We start from the raw sequence: 19,414 nt of genomic DNA, 5'->3' as shown, positions 1-19,414 counted from the left end.
CCCATTCCTACTGCCAGCAGTCAAAGTCGGTGTAGGGAGTACTGATTACAATAGCAGACACACCCTTTCTCGATCGCTACAAATCGACATCAATGAATATATACAGATGGACATACGAAAGTATATAAATGTTTACAATATTGCAGACCTTCATTTACAGATTAACTGCTGCTAAACGGTACGTCATATCGACAAAGGATTGTACCGTAAGGCGTAGTATTTAGCGATCTAAATGGCTGGTCCTATGATATTTATTCGCATCTAATCTATTCATGGGTCACATTGAATCAGAAACGTTGAATAGGTTGAAATTTGTGTAAGAATATCCTACATTGCATTACTTTTCGGATAATTATGTGACATAGCATTTGGCTCACATATGGGTACTGGGTGGGCCAATGTTCGTGTAGAGTTTGATCATACTATCTTTCCTGTAAGTGATTGAAATGATGCACATGAGAAGAAAAGGTTTAGAAATTAATTTCCATTAAGGCAGGTAGATTTCCATTAAGTTTGGTTGTGTGTATTTTGAGGGAGTGCAAAATCACGGTTTCGGTTTCGTATAAACCCCCAATTAGTTCAGGGATTTAGAAACAATATTTGCCCTAAAACCTCCCGAAAGGACAGGTGGATTCTAAATATGAAGTTTGGTGGAAATATATCCAGTAGTTTTCAAGTTAGAGAAAGAAAAACAGACCAACAAACAAACAAACAAAGAAACAAACAAACAAACTAACTAACAGACACCAAGGAAACCTACCCTCGGACAGATGGATGCTATATATAAAGTTTGGTTCAAATATCTTGTTAGTTTTCAAGTTGTAAGAAGTACGCTTTACACGCACCCGCTCTTGCGTTAAGTCCGCTGGGATTTGTACCGAAAAACGGTCCGTTAATGATATCTCCCTTACTAAATCCTGTTATCGAAATGATGCACATGAGAAAAAAAGGTTTAGAAATTAATTTTCATTAAGGCAGGTTGATTTCCATTAAGTTCGGTTGTGTATACATTGAGGGAGTGCAAAATCACGGTTTCGGTTTCGTAAAAATCCCCACTCAGTTCAGGGATTTAGAAACGATATTTGCGCTAAAACCTATCCAAGGACAGGTGGATTCTAAATATGAAGTTTGGTGGAAATATATATTTAGTAGTTTTCAAGTTATAGAAGGACAGACAAACAGACAAACAGACAACAGACAAACAAACAGACAGACACCGAAGCTAAAAATGATGCAGATGGTCATTATTACACCTGAAACGGATAACTGTACGGAAATTTCGCCAAAATAATCAAGGTATAGACACACGGTCGTTACGATTTTATTTTTTTGTGCTAAATCCTACCCAAGGACAGGTGGATTCTAAATATGAAGTTTGGTGGAAATATATCCAGTAGTTTTCAAGTTATAGAAGGACAGACAAACAGACAAACAGACACCAAAGCTAAAAATGATGCAGATGGTCATTATTACACCTGAAACGGATAACTGTATGGAAATTTCGCCAAAATAATCAATGTACAGACACACGGTCGTTACGATTTTATTTATATAGATGGATAAGCATGAGCACGTTGAAAAGTGCAGACTTCCACTTCGAGATTCATATCTCCTAAACGGTTTATGATATTAAGAAACGGTTTGGGCCATCAGGCGCCTCATTTATCGCTCTACATGTTTGTTTCTAAACCATATCCTCGTATCTCCCATATTAAGGGGGTAAATTGAGTTCAAAGTTTGAATAGGGTGAAATTTGGGTGCATTTTTAACATTTTACATTACGTTTTGCCTACTTATGTATAAGCTACAATTATGAAATTTGGTACACATATGTCCCTTAATCCTGCCAATGTGCGCACCCAACGTGATGATCCTATCATTCTTACAAGTGTGTCAAACAATGAAATATACTTGTAAAAATCACCAAATTTACGAACAATCCAGAAATACGGCCAAATTTAACGTATAAGGGAGAGAGATACGACAAAATATCACAGGACCAAAGTTGTAGATCACTCTGAATTGAAGCGACGTTGAGCCGTCCGTTTTGTGATACGACTTACCGCTTAGCCAAAAAATAGCTCAAAAGGAATGTCTGCACAGTCATTAAAATTGCCTCCATATTTCGATATCTTTGGGGGTAAAAAGTGAAAAATTTGAACATCTTGGAATTTTCCCGTCGGTTAGGGACCAAAAGCTATAATTTCACCAAATTCCAATTGTCTACCTCGTCTGGAAGGTTGTGCCGCCATCTTGATTTGGGGGGATAGGGGATAAAAATGAGGAATTTCCCGAAAATTTTTAAGCCCACGAAACGTATAGGTTATCGTTTTGGATATACTATACGACTGTGTTCTTATGCTGAGCCCAAAATTTGAGCCCCCCCATCGTGCCCCCTTCAGGGAATTTTGAGAATTTCCGATTTTTCTAGGGATCCTGGAGTCATCAGTTTCCCTCGTACCAAGTTTCAAATTTCTGAGATTTCTGGAAGTGCCTCATTAATTCACGTCTTTTTCATTTTTAAATATTTATATATACATCGCTCCAGCCCGACTTGCTTTTATATATATAGATGACGGATAAGCATGAGCACGTTGAGAAGTGCAGACTTCCACTTCGAGATTCATATCTCCTAAACGGTTTATGATATTAAGAAACAGTTAGCGCCATCAGACGCCTCATTTATCGCTCTAAATGTTTGTTTCTAAACCATATCCTCGTATCTCCCATATTAAGGGGGTAAATTAGTTCAAATTTTGAATAGGGTGAAGTTTGGGTGCATTTTTAACATTTTACATTACATTTTGCCTACTTATGTATAAGCTAGAATCATGAAATTTGGTACACATATGTCCCTTAATCGTGGCAATGTGCGCACCTAACGCGATGATCCTATCATTCTTATAAGTGTGTCAAACAATGAAATATACTTGTAAAAATCACCAAATTTACGAACAATCCAGAAATACGGCCAACTTCAACGTGTAAGGGAGAGAGATACGACAAAATGTCACGGGACCAAAGTTGTAGATCACTCCGAATAGAAGGGACATTGTGCCATCCGTTTTGTGATACGACTTACCGTTTAGCCAAAAAATAGCTCAAAAGGAATGTCTGCACAGTCATTAAAATTGCCTCCATATTTCGATATCTTTGGGAGTAAAAAGTGAAACATTTGAACATCTTGGAATTTTCCCGTCGGTTAGGGACCAAAAGCTATAATTTCACCAAATTTCAATTGTCTACCTCGTCTGGCAGGTTATGCCGCCATCTTGATTTGGGGGGATAGGGGATAAAAATGAGGAAATTCCCCAAACTTTTTAAGCCAACGAAACCTATAGGTTATCGTTTTGGATATACTATACGACTGTGTTCTTATGCTGAGCCCAAAATTTGAGCCCCCCCAGCCTGCCCCCTTCAGGAAATTTCGAGAATTTCCGATTTTTCTAGGGATCCTGGGGTCATCAGTTTCCCTCGTACCAAGTTTCAAATTTCTGAGATTTCTGGAAGAGCCTCATTAATTCACGTCTTTTTTCATTTTTAAATACTTATATATACACCGCTCCAGCCCGACTTGCTTTTATATATATAGATGACGGATAAGCATGAGCACGTTGAAAAGTGCAGACTTCCACTTCGAGATTTATATCTCCTAAACGGTTTATGATATTAAGAAGCGGTTTGCGCCATCAGACGCCTCATTTATCACTCTACATGTTTGTTTCTAAACCATATCCTCGTATCTCCCATATTAAGGGGGTAAATTGAGTTCAAATTTTGAATAGGGTGAAATTTGGGTGCATTTTTAACATTTTACATTACATTTTTGCCTACTTATTTATAAGCTAAAATCATGATATTTGGTACACATATGTCCCTTAATCGTGCCAATGAGCGCACCTAACGCGATGATCCTATCATTCTTATAAGTGTGTCAAACAATGAAATAGACTTGTAAAAATCACCAAATTTACGAACAATCCAGAAATACGGCCAAATTTAACGTATAAGGGAGAGAGATACGACAAAATGTCACAGGACCAAAGTTGTAGATCACTCCGAATTGAAGCGACATTGTGCCATCCGTTTTGTGATACGACTTACCGTTTAGCCAAAAAAAAGCTCAAAAGGAATGTCTGCACAGTCATTAAAATTGCCTCCATATTTCGATATCTTTGGGGGTAAAAAGTGAAAAATTTGAACATCTTGGAATTTTCTCGTCGGTTAGGGACCAAAAGCTATAATTTCACCAAATTTCAATTGTCTACCTCGCCTGGCAGGTTGTGCCGCCATCTTGATTTGGGTGGATAGGGGATAAAAATGAGGAAATTCCCGAAAATTTTTAAGCCCACGAAACCTATAGGTTATCGTTTTGGATATACTATACGACTATGTTCTTATGCTGAGCCCAAAATTTGAGCCCCCCTCCCAGTGTGCCCCCGTCAGGGAATTTTGAGAATTTCCGATTTTTCTAGGGATCCTGGGGTCATCAGTTTCCCTCGTACCAAGTTTCAAATTTCTGAGATTTCTGGAAGTGCCTCATTAATTCACGTCTTTTTCATTTTTAAATATTTATATATACATCGCTCCAGCCCGACTTGCTTTTATATATATAGATGACGGATAAGCATGAGCACGTTGAAAAGTGCAGACTTCCACTTCGAGATTTATATCTCCTAAACGGTTTATGATATTAAGAAACGGTTTGCGCCATCAGACGCCTCATTTATCGCTCTAAATGTTTGTTTCTAAACCATATCCTCGTATCTCCCATATTAAGGGGGAAAATTGAGTTCAAATTTTGAATAGGGTGAAATTTGGGTGCATTTTTAACATTTTACATTACATTTTTGCCTACTTATGTATAAGCTAAAATCATGATATTTGGTACACATATGTCCCTTAATCGTGCCAATGAGCGCACATAACGCGATGATTCTATCATTCTTATAAGTGTGTCAAACAATGAAATAGACTTGTAAAAATCACCAAATTTACGAACAATCCAGAAATACGGCCAAATTTAACGTATAAGGGAGAGAGATACGACAAAATGTCACAGGACCAAAGTTGTAGATCACTTTGAATTGAAGCGACATTGTGCCATCCGTTTTGTGATACGACTTACCGTTTAGCCAAAAAATAGCTCTGCACAGTCATTAAAATTGCCTCCATATTTCGATATCTTTGGGGGTAAAAAGTGAAACATTTGAACATCTTGGAAGTTTCCCGTCGGTTAGGGACCAATAGCTATAATTTCACCAAATTTCAATTGTCTACCTCGTCTGGCAGGTTGTGCCGCCATCTTGATTTGGGGGGATAGGGGATAAAAATGAGGAAATTCCCGAAAATTTTTTAGCCCACGAAACCTATAGGTTATCGTTTTGGATATACTATACGACTATGTTTTTATGCTGAGCCCAAAATTTGAGCCCCCCCCCAGCGTGCCCCCTTCAGGGAATTTTGAGAATTTCCGATTTTTCTAGGGATCCTGGGGTCATCAGTTTCCCTCGTACCAAGTTTCAAATTTCTGAGATTTCTGGAAGTGCCTCATTAATTCACGTCTTTTTTCATTTTTAAATATTTATATATACATCGCTCCCGCCCTACTTGCTTTTATATATATAGACTAGCGAATGTACCCGTGCTTCGCTACGGTATTCTACATTGTATTCGAATATCGAAGTAAATAGTGTACATGCAGTAAATAAGATAGTTTTAAAATTGCATGTCTCTTAGCGTTATCCGAGAAAGAGCATGGGGAGGTCCCCGTACGTTTCCAATGTAAAGTGTTTGTTACGGATTTGTGATATAACGGCAGGCTCACTTGCCTACTGGCATTCACAATCAGGTTGGGAAGTTTACATTATAATTGCAGGCCCCATTGCCTACTATGCGGACAGAATCGATTTGGGGAGTTTTCGTTAAAATGGCAGCCCCCCTTTCCTACCTCCAGACAGATTACAGTTTTTATTATAATGGCAGGCAATTACCCTACTATCACTCGAAATTGAGTTGTGCAGTTATCATTATAATGACAGGCCCCTTTTCCTACTGCCAGCCAGCGTACTGCCAGTCACACCAAGTTGGTGAGTTTCCATCAAAATAGCAGGCCACTATGCCTAATGCCAGTCACATTTTAGATGAGTACATTTCTTTATAATGGCGGGCACCCTTGCCTACTGCCAAACACAATCGGGTAGGGGAGTTTTAAACAAAACTGCATGCTCACTTACCTTCTGCAAGTCAAATCGAGAAGGGAACTATTCATTACAATTGTAGGCCTTCCTTACTAATGACAGTTACACAGGAGTTGGAGAAGGAACCCTTTCCTACTGCCAGTCAAAGTCGGTGTGGGGAGTACTGATTACAATAGCAGACCGACCCTTTCTCGATCGCTAAATCGACATCAGTGAATATATATAGATCGACATACGAAAGTATATGCGTGTTTACAATATTGAAGACCTTCATTTACAGATTAACTGCTACTAAACGTACGTCATATCGACAAAGGATTATACCATAAGACACGCCGGATTTAGTGGCCTAAATGGCTGGTCCAATGATATGTCATCTATTCTTGGGTCAGATTTAGAAACGTGGAACAGGGTAAAGGTTTTGTAAGATCATCTCACATTACATTACTTTTCGGATAATAATGTGACAGCTACATATGTAGCATTTGGCTCACATATGGCTACTGAGTGGGCCAATTTTCGTGAAGAGTTTGATGATTCTGTATTTCATATAAGTAATTGAAAGTATGAATAATGCATGTGAAAATTCCAAATTGACTTAACATCGATTAATAGAGAAAAATCAAACGTAAAAGGGATACAGATACGGCATAAAGTCATAAGACCAAGGTTGTAGATCATTCCAAATTGAACGGAGATTGTGCAATCCGTTACGTGATAGGAATTTCCGAAGGTCTGCACCATCATTAAAATTGCCTGCATATTTCGATATTCTTCGGGGATAAAAAATGAAAAATTTAATGATATAGGATTTTTCATTCGTTACAGGCTAAAACGTATAATTTTGTCAAATTTCAATTATCTTCTTATTCTTCTGGCAGATTATGCCACAATGTGGATTTTGGGCGAGGCGGGTAAAAATTAGGACTTTCAGGAAATCAAAAATTATGGAGATTGTTATTATTACCCCTTAAACGGAAAGCTGTACGAAAATTTCGCCAAAATAGTCAGTGTAGAGGTACACAGTCGTTACGATTTGATTTATATAGATAAGGAATCTGCTCCATGTAAAACACCTTTTGGGCTATGTCCGCTGGACTTAACCTGCAAAAGTGACCATTCATGATATCTCCCTTATTAATCCTCCTGACGAAAAAATGCACATGAAAAAAAGGTTTAGAGGTGGAATTCCATCAGGTTTGGTCGATTTCCAGTCAGGTTGGTCTTGTTCTGTATATATTGTGGAAGAGTAAAATCACCATTTCGGTTCCTTATAAACCGCCAGTCCATTCCGGAACATGAAATGTTATTTACGTTTAAAACCTACCTTTGGACAGGTGGATGCTAACTATAAATTTTGTTTCGAATGTCTTCAGTAGTTTTCAAGTTGTAAGGAATACGCTTTACACGCACCCGCTCGTGAGTTAAGTCCGATGGGACTTGTACAGAAAAACGGTCCTTTAATGATATCTCCCTTATTGATCCTCGTATCGAAATGATGCACATGAGAAAAAAAGGTTTAGACATTAATTTCTACCAAGGTAGGTAGACTTCCATAAACTTTTGTTGTGTATATTTTTTGGAAGTGCAAAATCACTGTTTCGGTTTCGTATAAACCCCCAGTTAGTTCAGGGATTTAGAAACAATATTTGCCCTGAAACCTATCAAGGACAGGTGTATTCTAAATACGAATCTTGGTGGAAATGCATCCAGTAGTTTCTAGCATTCACGTACATACGGCGTAATTAAGGAAGAAAATAATACAGTTAAGAATGTTGAAACTAATAGAAAATGGATTATAACTGAGGACAGCCGGATAACGACAAATAAATAAATGCCGTGAGTTATGGATATAATAAAGCGCTAACAGAGGAGAAATTTAGGTTCAGTGATTCTTAGGTAAACAAATATGAAGATGACTAATGGTGTTATTACTTAATCTATTCGAGGGCGGTTATAACCTCCAACGATATTCCGCCAATATCCCGCAGATGAGCCGATTGATGCCTCTCTTGCCATCTACCCAAGGAACAACCACGAATTTAAAAGCATGATGAGGAAAATGGCAATACGTTACTTCCCTACTGGCATGCAGTCAGAGACGTTGCCATGGTAACCTGTAGGTTCGTTGTCGGTCTGTCGGTCACTAAATGCAGAGCATGATACCAGCAGAAAATTGTAAATTTCTCCGTCATGTGAAGAGTAAGGTAAATTATGAACATAACGAAAGTTGTTTATAATGAAGAGACGTTTCACGTACGGTAAACGAAGTTTACAGAAAATCAATAGTATAAGAGAAAATAGAGGAAAACCACTGTGGTTTTCCTATAAACACCCCGTCTATTCAAAGATTTTAAAATTATATGCATATCGGAACCTTTCCTGGGATGAGTATACTCTAAATATGAAGTTTGGCTGAGATCTATCCAGCCGTTTCGACGTGATGGTGGGAAAACCACTCTGGTTTTCCTATAAACCCCCCGTCTATTCAAGGATTTTAAAATGATATGCATATCTAAACCTTCCCCGGGATTAGTATACTCTAAATACAATGTTTGGTTGAGATCCATCCAGCCGTTTCGACGTGATGGTGGAAAAACCATTCTGGTTTTCCTATAAACCCCCCGTGTATTCAAATATTTTAAAATGATATGCATATCGAAACCTTCCCCGGGAGGAGTATACTCTAAATATGAAGTTTGCTTGAGATCTATCCAGCCGTTTCGACGTGATGGTGGAAAAACCATTCTGGTTTTCTTATAAACCCCCCGTGTATTCAAAGATTTTAAAATGATATGCGTATCTAAACCTTCCCCGGGATGAGTATACTCTAAATATGAAGTTTGGTTGAGATCTATCCAGCCGTTTCGACGTGATGGTGGAACAGACAAACAGACAAACAGACAAACAGACAAACAGAAACGAACAACTTTATTTATAAGATTATTTTTATACCACTCCCCTCGCCCCCTGCCAAAAGGGTGCTAGGGGTGTCTTACCCTCACGCGGTTTGTCTCCTGATACTAATTGATAAGTGTACCACGTTTGGTGAAATTGCTCCAGTGGTTTAGGAGGAGATGTGTCATATACACACCCACACCCACACACCCACGCACACACATACATCAATTTTTATATATAGTAAGAAGAAGAAGATAATATTTTTATATGTAGTTTTTCGATTAATTTTATATCTCACCCCCTTCGCTCCCCACTTGGATTTGCAAAAAATCCGGAGTAATACTATTCATCTCAGAGACCCTGAAATCTATGGATTCGAAACTGTTTTTAATTATTTCTATATCTCACCCCACCCCCCCACCCTTTGCTCCCAACCTAAAAGGGGGCTGGATTTTAAAAAAAATTCTAGAGTATCACTTTTCAACTCAGCGACCCCGAAAACTATGAATTCGACACTATTCTCGATTATTATTGTAACTACCACCCCCCTGACCCTCTCCCTTAAGGGCGCTAGGGATGGCTTACCCCCCACAGTGATCGTCTCCCGATAGTAAGTGATTCGTGTACCAAGTTTGGTTGAAATTGCTCCAGTGGTTTAGTTGGAGATGTGTCATTTACACACACACTTCCATTTCTATATATAGTAAGATTTTTACACTCGTTCTTCACCCCCTTTCCATCCCCGCCCAAAGGAGTCCTATGAGTGCCTTACACAACAGTATATTTTTTCCCAGATATTAAGTCTTATTTGTACCTATTTTGGTTGACAGCTATGCCCAAACGTACATGCATAATCTCACTGCTCTAGAATCCTGGAGCTGACGTTGCCATGGTTACGGCAGTTCATTTCTTTATCCGATTCCTAGAGCAGGGGTAGTGTGGTGCCAATATCTCCGTAACGGTTGGTTTTAGGACCTTAAAACATGGTTTTCGGGCCCGTAGGGCTTACCGAGTTTTGTTCTTTGCGTCAAGAGGATTAAATTGAGCTTTGTCTCGTCCTTATACGACAAATTTGATATTTTGCCTATAATAGTATAAGAGAAAATGGAGGAAAACCGTTTTTCCTATAAAACCCCCGTCTTTTCAAAGATTTTAAAATGATATGCATATCGAAACCTTCCCCGGGGTCAGTATACTCTAAATATGAAGTTTGGTTGAGATCTATCCAGCCGTTTCGACGTGATGGTGGAACAGACAAACAGACAGACAAACAGACAAACAGAAACAATTTTATTTATATAGATAGATGACGGATAAGCATGAGCACGTTGAAAAGTGCAGACTTCCACTTCGAGATTTATATCTCCTAAACGGTTTATGCTATTAAGAAACGGTTTGCGCCATCAGACGCCTCATTTATCGTTCTAAATGTTTGTTTCTAAACTATATCCTCGAATCTCCCATATTAAGGGGGTAAATTGAGTTCAAATTTTGAATAGGGTGAAATTTGGGTGCATTTTTAACAATTTACATTACATTTTGCCTACTTATGTATAAGCTAGAATCATGAAATTTGGTACACATATGTCCCTTAATCGTGCTAATGTGCGCACCCAACGTGATGATCCTATCATTCTTATAAGTGTGTCAAACAATGAAATATACTTGTCAAAATCACCAAATTTACGAACAATCCAGAAATACGGCCAAATTTAACGTATAAGGGAGAGAGATACGACAAAATGTCACGGGACCAAAGTTATAGATCACTCCGAATTGAAGCGACATTGTGCCTTCCATTTTGTGATACGACTTACCGTTTAGCCAAAATATAGCTCAAAAGGAATGTCTGCACAGTCATTAAAATTGCCTCCATATTTCGATATCATTGGGGGTAAAAAGTGAAAAATTTGAACATCTTGGAATTTTCCCGTCGGTTAGGGACCAAAAGCTATAATTTCACCAAATTTCAATTGTCTACCTCGTCTGGGAGGTTGTGCCGCCATCTTGATTTGGGGGATAGGGGATAAAAATGAGGAAATTCCCGAAAATTTTTAAGCCCACGAAACCTATAGGTTATCGGTTTGGATATACTATACGACTGTGTTCTTATGCTGAGCCCAAAATTTGAGCCCCCCCATCGTGCCCCCTTCAGGGAATTTTGAGAATTTCCGATTTTTCTAGGGATCCTGGGGTCATCAGTTTCCCTCGTACCAAGTTTCAAATTTCTGACATTTCTGGAAGAGCCTCATTAATTCACGTTTTTATTTTATTTTTAAATACTCATATATATACATCGCTCCAGCCCGACTTGCTTTTATATATATAGATGACGGATAAGCATGAGCACGTTGAAAAGTGCAGACTTCCACTTCGAGATTTATATCTCCTAAGCGGTTTATGATATTAAGAAACGGTTTGCGCCATCAGACGCCTCATTTATCGCTCTACATGTTTATTTCTAAACCATATCCTCGTATCTCCCATATTAAGGGGGTAAATTGAGTTCAAATTTTGAATAGGGTGAAATTTGGGTGCATTTTTAACATTTTACATTACATTTTTGCCTACTTATGTATAAGCTAAAATCATGATATTTGGTACACATATTTCCCTTAATCGTGCTAATGTGCGCACCTAACGCGATGATCCTATCATTCTTATATGTGTGTCAAACAATGAAATATACTTGTAAAAATCACCAAATTTACGAACAATCCAGAAATACGGCCAAATTTAACGTATAAGGGAGAGAGATACGACAAAATGTCACAGGACCAAAGTTGTAGATCACTCCGAATTGAAGTGACATTGTGCCATCCGTTTTGTGATACGACTTACCATTTAGCCAAAAAATAGCTCAAAAGGAATATCTGCACAGTCATTAAAATTGCCTCCATATTTCGATATCTTTGGGGGTAAAAAGTGAAAAATTTGAACATCTTGGAATTTTCTCGTCGGTTAGGGACCAATAGCTATAATTTCACCAAATTTCAATTGTCTACCTCGTCTGGCAGGTTGTGCCGCCATCTTGATTTGGGGGATAGGGGATAAAAATGAGGAAATTCCCGAAAATTTTTAAGCCCACGAAACCTATAGGTTATCGTTTTGGATATACTATACGACTGTGTTCTTATGCTGAGCCCAAAATTTGAGCCCCCCCCCCAGCGTGCCCCCTTCAGGGAATTTTGAGAATTTCCGATTTTTCTAGGGATCCTGGGGTCATCAGTTTCCCTCGTACCAAGTTTCAAATTTCTGAGATTTCTGGAAGTGCCTCATTAATTCACGTCTTTTTCATTTTTAAATATTTATATATACATCGCTCCAGCCCGACTTGCTTTTATATATATAGATAATCATACGTTGCCATTGGGATATCAGCTATAATAATAATTTTAAAGTTGTTTCTATCAAAATGTATCGTTAAATTAAGGTACTTCATCAAGTATTATTGTGTTTATTTTGGTTATTAACATACTGTTATGATCTTGTTTTGCAGTGCCAACGGCACAGATTCTTGGTGGTCCAGACCTGCACGTTGACAAAGGCAGCACTATCAACCTAACCTGCATCATCAAATATAGTCCAGAGCCACCAGCGTATATATTTTGGTACCATCACGACGAGGTAAGTTCTTCATTTCACACAATCCCATTCTTCCTTTACCAAATCTACCATTTTATTTCGCCTATTTTATTTAATTTTATGTAAACCTTGATCATAATTCAGACTAGCTTTACTGACCATCTTCTGTAATTATCACCTAATTTTGAAAATCCTTTCCTAGGCATCTCTTCAACCATGGGCCGTAGACACTATTTCAAAGAAAGTAGGTTGAGGAGAACTGAATGTTGTTAAATCTGGCTAATATTCCCATCGCTGGCTGATAATGATAATGTATTTTTATATTGACACATGCGCCCGTCTTGGAACATTTGAACAGTGCAGGGACTCGAACGACTTCTGGTTAGCGGAGCCTTGTATCGATTAGCCATTTCTGGTGTTGCCTACAGAAACATACGAGGCTCTTAACGGAGATCCACTGCAACCCGCATAATTTCAAAATATCCAAACGCTCTTCTTCTTTTGACAGCAAAATTGTTAAATGAGTAAACTGACGGACATTCTTTAAAATCTCGTATCACATTCTGTTCGCGTAAATTCGTTCTCTTCATGTGCAGCACTACAAACACTGCTAAGCGCATACTGCATTGCATCGAAACGATTACGAAAACAAAGTGAAATGTGTATTTTACAAGACAATTATTTCCAGTGAGAGAAGTTGAAAGCTGAAAAATACAGTGACATTATTTTATCTATGCATGAGATTGTCGCTCGCCCGGTTGCCAGCGCTGCAATCTTGTCTCCCGCCAATTTGCCACGATGCGCTCCTCGGCGCCACAAGTTCCCCTTCGCAGTCTGTTGAGAGCGTTATCAGCGTAAGGTTCAGTTTAGTTAAGTGTTCGCGTGTTTAGTGATCAGTGTGTTGTTCCAATACAATTCTCATTACTTGAGCGTGTGTATATACATAATACTTTCGTAAAGTAGAGAAAATATCGTGCGAAAAAACTCTATGACTCAGTGCCGGGCGAGCGCTGGCAGCTTTACGCCAAAGTGCTTGGCGGGAGACAGGCTCGCAGTGCAGGCGACCGGTTAGCGACAATCCCCTGAACAGATAAAGAATGCCCCTGTATATTAATAGAGACAGGCAACTTGATTTATTACGATTACACCTTTATCTAAAAACAGCACATGTACAAAAATCCCACTTTCACCAAAGAATCTTAGAAATGTGCAAATTGCAGTCCCAGTTCAATATGGGCCTATTTATACATTTTAACTTGAGGGCTTGGCGTATTTATGAAATATTCATATTTAGATCTTCATAACGTAGATAATAATAATAATAATAATAATAATAATAATAATAATAATAATAATAATAATAATAATAATAATAATAATAATAATAATAATAATAATTGCCAAACTCAAACACAAGCCTATTTAAGTAATATTTTACTTTGGGAGCTTAAACTGAGCAAAGAATATTTTTTCTACAGTTTTGGTATTACATCGTACTAACACAGAAAGGTATTATAGCGACGATGGAATAGGGCTAGGATTGTAGCGGCTGTGGCCTTAATTAAGGTACAGCCGCAGCATTTGCATGGTGTGAAAATGGGAGAGCAGAGCTAACAGGAAGTTGGCGAGGACACAATTGAGCTGTCCGCGGAAGACATCTTCGGAGCGTTTTAAGCCGGGAATCACTGCTACTACAGCCTCAGTCAACCTCTGAAGCCGCAGGGTCTGTCGAAACAGCTCAGCCTCAATACAGGGTGGTGCGAAAGTTACTTTACACTTATAAGATTCAAAGAAATTATTTTAAATAATTCTAACTTATATAATCTCACTTTTATATGTGGGGCCAATGACCTTCGATGTTAGGCCCCTTAAAACAACAAGCATCAACTTGTATATGTTTACAAGTTTGTAATACTTGTCAGTAAAAAAATGAAATGTCGTATGATTTTCAGTGCTGGGATATCCCAGGACGGGTTCGGCTCGCCAGGTGCAGGTCTTTCTATTTGACTCCCGTAGGCGACCGGCGCGTCGTGATGAGGATGAAATGATGATGAAGACAACACATACACCCAGCCCCCGTGCCGTTGGAATTAACCAATTAAGGTTAAAATCCCCGACCCGGCCGGGAATCGAACCCGGGACCCTCTGAACCGAAGGCCAGTACGCTGACCGTTCAGCCAACGAGTCGGACATACTGTCAGTGAAATGATAAGGAAACATGAAATGACTCGTCAATACAGTTGAGTATTCGTGCGATTCGTGTTGCTTTATTTAACCAAGTAAACTTGATTCGAAAACTGGACAGGATCCAAAGGAAAGCAGAACGATTTGTTTTGGATGATTTCCAAAAATATTAGTGCAACAAAAATGTTACCATCTTTGTGCTGGGAATACTTGGGAGTAATGAGACAGGTTGCTCGACTAAACGGTACGTTCCAATCTGTCGTTGGAGAGATGGAGTGGATTGACATAAGTAGACGAACAAGCTTGAATGGAGGAGATGTTTTAAGTAGGAAGGACCGTAATATGGGCATAAAGTTGGAATTCAAGTGGACAAAATTGGGGAGGAAGATAAATTAAGGATTGGAATAATATATCAAGGGAGATGTGTGACAGGTTTTCAACTTCTTTGAAATAATTTAAGGACATACCAGGTAAACAACTGATGGGAAATTTGCCACCCAGGTGGCAGCCCTAAATGCAGATCAGTGGTGACTGATTAATAACGAAAGAGAAAATTATCGTTTTAAAGTTACAGTTCCGACTGTTGTGCTGTGCGGGTGCGTTTGCGAGACCTGAAGTGTCCAGAAATAGGATACAGTATTCTCCTCATTTCTGAAAAGAAAGTTTTGCGGAATGCGTGAGTGCGGCCTTGCTCCAGGACACTGTCCTTGAGGCGGTAGAGGTGGGATCCCTCGCTGAGTCGGAGGGAAATACCACTCGTGGAGGATAAACAGATTAAAAAAGAAAGAAAGAAAGAAAGAAAGAAAGAAAGAAAGAAAGAAAGAAAGAAAGAAAGAAAGAGTGAGCAGTAAACGTCTCATGTGGGGACGCCAGGTCTCACATAGAAATCCTGTGAAGCTGGTGTATGTTGTCCATTGCGAGAAGAAACCACGAGGCAGACCGAGGAAAATGTAGAGTGATGGACAACCTGAAGACCTGAAGCAGATTTTCATTGACAATGACTGCTGGAAGAGAGCAAGAGACACAGTGAAGGAACTGCCTCGTAGCTGCACGCGGTCTACTGGACGTGTTCGTGGTGTGATGATGATGGTGACTGTGTTAATATTATTATTATTATTATTATTATTATTATTATTATTATTATTATTATTATTATTATTATTATTATTATTATTATTATTATTATTATTATTATTATTATGTAATTGTTATTAATACTAGCCTACCTCTTCCGTTTGATTTAAAGGAATATATCAATCTGCGACGCAACATTAATTCCAGTGCCTTTGAAAAAGCGTACTCTCCAAATGAATTTTTAATTTTCTCCTTTTGTTATGCAAAGCATAAATTATTAAAATGGCATAGCTATGAATACCATCAAAAATCAATACATTTCCAACCTGTCGCATCGACACAGTTAGGTCTTATGGCGACGATGGGACAGGAACAGGTTAGGAGTTTGAAGGAAGTGGCCGTGGCCTTAATTAAGGTACAGCCCCAGCATTTGCCTGGTGTGGAAATGGGAAACCACGGAAAACCATCTTCAGGGCTGCGGACAGTGGGGGTTTGAACCTACTATCTTCCGAATACTGGATACTGGCCGCACTTAAGCGACTGCAGCTATCGAGCTCGGTTGACCGATTTTTATTATTATTATTATTATTATTATTATTATTATTATTATTATTATTATTATTATATCCGGTTCCTTGGTTGAGTGATCAAGGTATTGGCCTTCAATCTTCAGGGCCCCGGTTTTAATTCCCAATTCTAGGAATATAATCTTAAGCGGTTCCCTTGGCTTGGGGACTGGAAGTTTGTGCCATTACCAACATTCCAATAACTCACATACCATACTTAACACTATTCCACACCACACTAACACTCTGTTTCTTATACAGCTCAGATACCGGCCACCCTCCTCGGAGGGTCTGCTTCACAAGGGCAGCACCAAGCTAGCAATAGTCATCACGAGATTATTATTATTATTATTATTAATAGTAGTAGTAGTAGTAGTAGTAGTAGTAGTAGTAGTAGTCAGGAACTAGAGCGTAATCACTACTAGAAGGAATTCATATGATCTTTAAACCCAAGATGAGCATAGAGAAAAGGCACTAGCTTGTCTGTAGTTAATAAGAAGAGATGATGAATAAAGAACGGTGGAGTGCTCCACTTTCATAGCGAATGCTGTTACAGTATCTCAGGCGGCGCCAAGTGTTCTGGAATTGTAGAGGAAATTACACTATCTGGCGAAGAATGTAAGAGTTACATTTTCGTTTGTGCTCTTTTATTACATTCATCCGACATAGAAGTACAAAGACTCCTGGTATATTGCATCAAATCTTGGAACTTCTAAGGCATATCTCCTTTAACTCTAAAATATCCAGCACATACAACTCAGAAACCCAGTCAATCGAGTTCTTCTTTCCAGCGATGGTTAGACGAAGATCACAAGTCAAATCAAGAGCCATTGAAAATGTAATTGTGTGTCTACTCTCACTCTTCTCCCAACTGCATCCTTGTGCGTGACACGAAAGAACAGGGAGAATTGGAGATATATAAGCTTCAGTATTATAGTAAATTTGAGTGCCATAGTGTCCCGACGGTAAATATTAGCTGGTGTTATAATAGCTCGCCTTCTGTTATATTAACCACAATGAACTGCACAGCAGCCTTCCTTTCAGGGGGTCCCAGATTCGACTTCCCGGTCGGACGAGGTTTTCTGACGGCATCTGGTTAACTTTTGTAGCTCAGGGACTAGACGTTTGTATTACTCTGCATTCATAGACAACACACCACAGAAACACACGCTGTCAGGAACGACATCTGGCATAAAACAGTGCCAAATCCGTATACGCGACACAGAACCAGCTGCTATGCCTGTGACATCAAAAACTGAACCCGAAAGTATAAACACACCCTTGCCGCATCTAATATAAACAACTTGAATATTTCATACGCTTCACTGTGATATAATTTGTATTTAATTTATCGCAGTAAGAACTACAGTAACACAATACATACATACATACATACATACATAAATACATACATAAATGCATACATACATACATACATAGATACATACATACATACATACGTACGTACGTACTGTACATACATACATACACACATACTACGCCCTACCCGCATCCAGGATAGTGAACGTAAAAGGAAATCCCGCCCATATTCTCAGGGTTGTCGATTAATTAATGCCTTTTTACGTGGGATCCGAAGAAGACGTAAATTTGTGGATTAATATTACTTGACCGTCGACCCTATGGACGTTTCCATCCGACACATTAATGCTGATTACCTCTTAATTCATTATCTTAACTCTAACGCATCTTATTACTATAATATCAAGTCATAAATAAGACTTAAGTTAATCTTAACCAATGGTATTTATTAACATAGGGAGAAAATCTTGGTAGAAAAATGAAATTATTACATTAAGGTTCAAAATAATTGACTTGGTAACGTTTGTAAAGTTCATCTTGCTGATCATTGTTCATATTCTTCCTTCATCAACTTAATAATCAATATTGAAGTGTGCTACCTTTTGTCATTCATACAACATTTGTACCTGAAATAGAAATTTACAATCTGAGTCTGGGAATATAGCTTCATTACAAGGACATCTCATCCTCTAAGATGTTGTGCAGTCTGACCTCGTCAACTTCCTTATCTGCAGAGTAGCAGTTGACTGTCATCTTTATTACCTATGCCGGTAAGAATCTCAAATAATGTAACTCTCGGTATGACGTTCAAGTGCATGCATACTTCTCCTTACGGGAATATCTCTTGATCATGTGACCCTTTTTATGTAGGTTATAGCCTGTCACAATCAACATAACACCTATATTGAAGACAAAATGCACTGTTGCTCTAAATTCAATGCATATGACCCCTGCTTGCGTCAATCAATTCAATAATTTGTTCAGTCACTCACTTTCTTCTTTTATTTCATCGTAGTATACCTATATATTCATTTAATCTTCCATTTCTTACTACAATATTATAGTCTCTTTAATATCTATTTCCCTTCACATATCTTATTTTCTCTATTCTCTTCATATTTAACCTTTCTTGACGCATGTATGTCTTTCTTCCTATACATGATCTTCATTGCGGTCATTGTCTTCTCAGCTTGTACGAATATCTCTTCTGCCTGATAACTTTTCATCTTATCGTCTTCATGTACTTCCTTCATGATTAATAACCTATCTCAACTACCTTCATTTTTAGCCTAGCACTTGGAAACTCTAGCATCATAACTGCTCCTGTTTACTCTAAAGTCTTATTGCGGTTTTGTTATGGCTTAAAATACTGTCTGCTCTCTTTATTCCCACTTATTGATCAATCACTCGCGATAATCAAACAAATTAAATCTTGTATGAAACATTTAACTGACACAATTAACGTTTTCCTGATAAGAAATGAACTCTAATAAGATCTACTACATGTTTTATACAAGAAACTTATCTCTTTTTTTTTCTGTGCTTCTGGCACGATTTATCTCTCTTTCATCCTGCGTCGATGGT

The 19,414-nt window shown here is 38.4% G+C and overlaps 1 protein-coding gene across 1 annotated transcript in view; it reads left to right on the top strand.

Moving 5' to 3' along the window:
- The window catches only part of LOC136864566 (zwei Ig domain protein zig-8), a 729,461-nt gene that overhangs the window by 507,145 nt on the left and 202,902 nt on the right, over positions 1-19,414 (top strand). The window contains exon 5 of the mRNA XM_068226246.1: positions 12,601-12,728. Coding sequence (XP_068082347.1) covers positions 12,601-12,728 — 128 coding nt within the window. The remainder of the gene's footprint in view (positions 1-12,600; positions 12,729-19,414) is intronic.

Source organism: Anabrus simplex, chromosome 1, assembly GCF_040414725.1.
Source record: "Anabrus simplex isolate iqAnaSimp1 chromosome 1, ASM4041472v1, whole genome shotgun sequence".
NCBI classification, from domain to species: domain Eukaryota; kingdom Metazoa; phylum Arthropoda; class Insecta; order Orthoptera; family Tettigoniidae; genus Anabrus; species Anabrus simplex.
Note: the sequence above shows the minus strand (reverse complement) of the source record. Positions and strands in the feature narration are given on the sequence as shown.